General features: G+C 29.8%; 1 protein-coding gene across 1 annotated transcript in view; it reads right to left on the bottom strand.

The window, feature by feature from the left end:
* LOC106467532 (hyccin-like) overlaps positions 1 to 1005 on the bottom strand; it is a 21094-nt gene extending 20089 nt beyond the window's left edge. The window contains exon 1 of the mRNA XM_013927896.1: positions 973 to 1005. Coding sequence (XP_013783350.1) covers positions 973 to 983 — 11 coding nt within the window. The 5' untranslated portion in view covers positions 984 to 1005. The remainder of the gene's footprint in view (positions 1 to 972) is intronic.
* Between the last annotated feature and the right edge of the window lie 6 nt (positions 1006 to 1011).

The raw sequence follows: 1011 nt of genomic DNA, 5'->3' as shown, positions 1-1011 counted from the left end.
AATATAACAGAATAAAACACATGATTTATAACACGTCATTTAACAGAATAAAACACATTGATTTTATAACACGTCATTTAACAGAATAAAACACATTGATTTTATAACACGTCATTTAACAGAATAAAACACATTGATTTCATTTGAAATGATATTATGTTGTCCAATGAAAAATTACCTTAATATTTATAAAAAAACTAACATTTTACGTTACCTACACAAGAATGTCAATTCATTACCAAAACTTATCTTATTGAGATCAAATGAAATTACCAATGTCTTAGTTTTTCTCTTCATCAATAAGCCCGTATCTCTTCCACAGATTCACCCGTAAGTATTGCATCTACTCTACTATTATTACAGATCCTTTTCCTATTAACATTGATCCTTTGGGTATCAGTAATTACCTCTCTCATCAACCGCTCTTCCTATAAATATACTGTTGGTGCCAACACACATCCTTGTTGTAACTGCAGACTTAATGTTTAATGTACGAATCATTTCATATTTTCATTAAAATAAAGATTAACGTATGACTTCCACACTTTATTCTACAGCAATAAAACACTCGTTTGAATACCTTTTGTTTACACTTCCATCCTGTGTCCATAACTTACATATATAGTTTTTCATAATAATAGTGATGGTAGAGCAAATGTTTCACTAAATTATGTTAATACCATTTAGAAAGGACTTTATTCTAGCCTCAAACTTTCCATAAACAACTTGTACATATTATTTTATCTAAACTTCAAAATTTTCACTTAAACAAACCGATAGAAATTTGAAAACTATCACAAGTACTTGGGTGTAATTCTGAGTTATTTAATGCAGGTTCAACAGAAACAGGCAAGGAACAATAGGGAACAGTTAAATTAAATTAAACAAGGAAAAACTTGGTGCAGGGCAGTTAAAACAAGTTCAATAGAAACACCCAATAAAGACAATAAACCTGGAATGAAAATTTCTTACTTAGAACACATTCTACAGACAGCGAAATGGGACGTCTGA

The sequence above is a fragment of the Limulus polyphemus genome, unplaced genomic scaffold (assembly GCF_000517525.1).
Source record: "Limulus polyphemus unplaced genomic scaffold, Limulus_polyphemus-2.1.2 Scaffold2650, whole genome shotgun sequence".
Taxonomy (NCBI): domain Eukaryota; kingdom Metazoa; phylum Arthropoda; class Merostomata; order Xiphosura; family Limulidae; genus Limulus; species Limulus polyphemus.
Note: the sequence above shows the minus strand (reverse complement) of the source record. Positions and strands in the feature narration are given on the sequence as shown.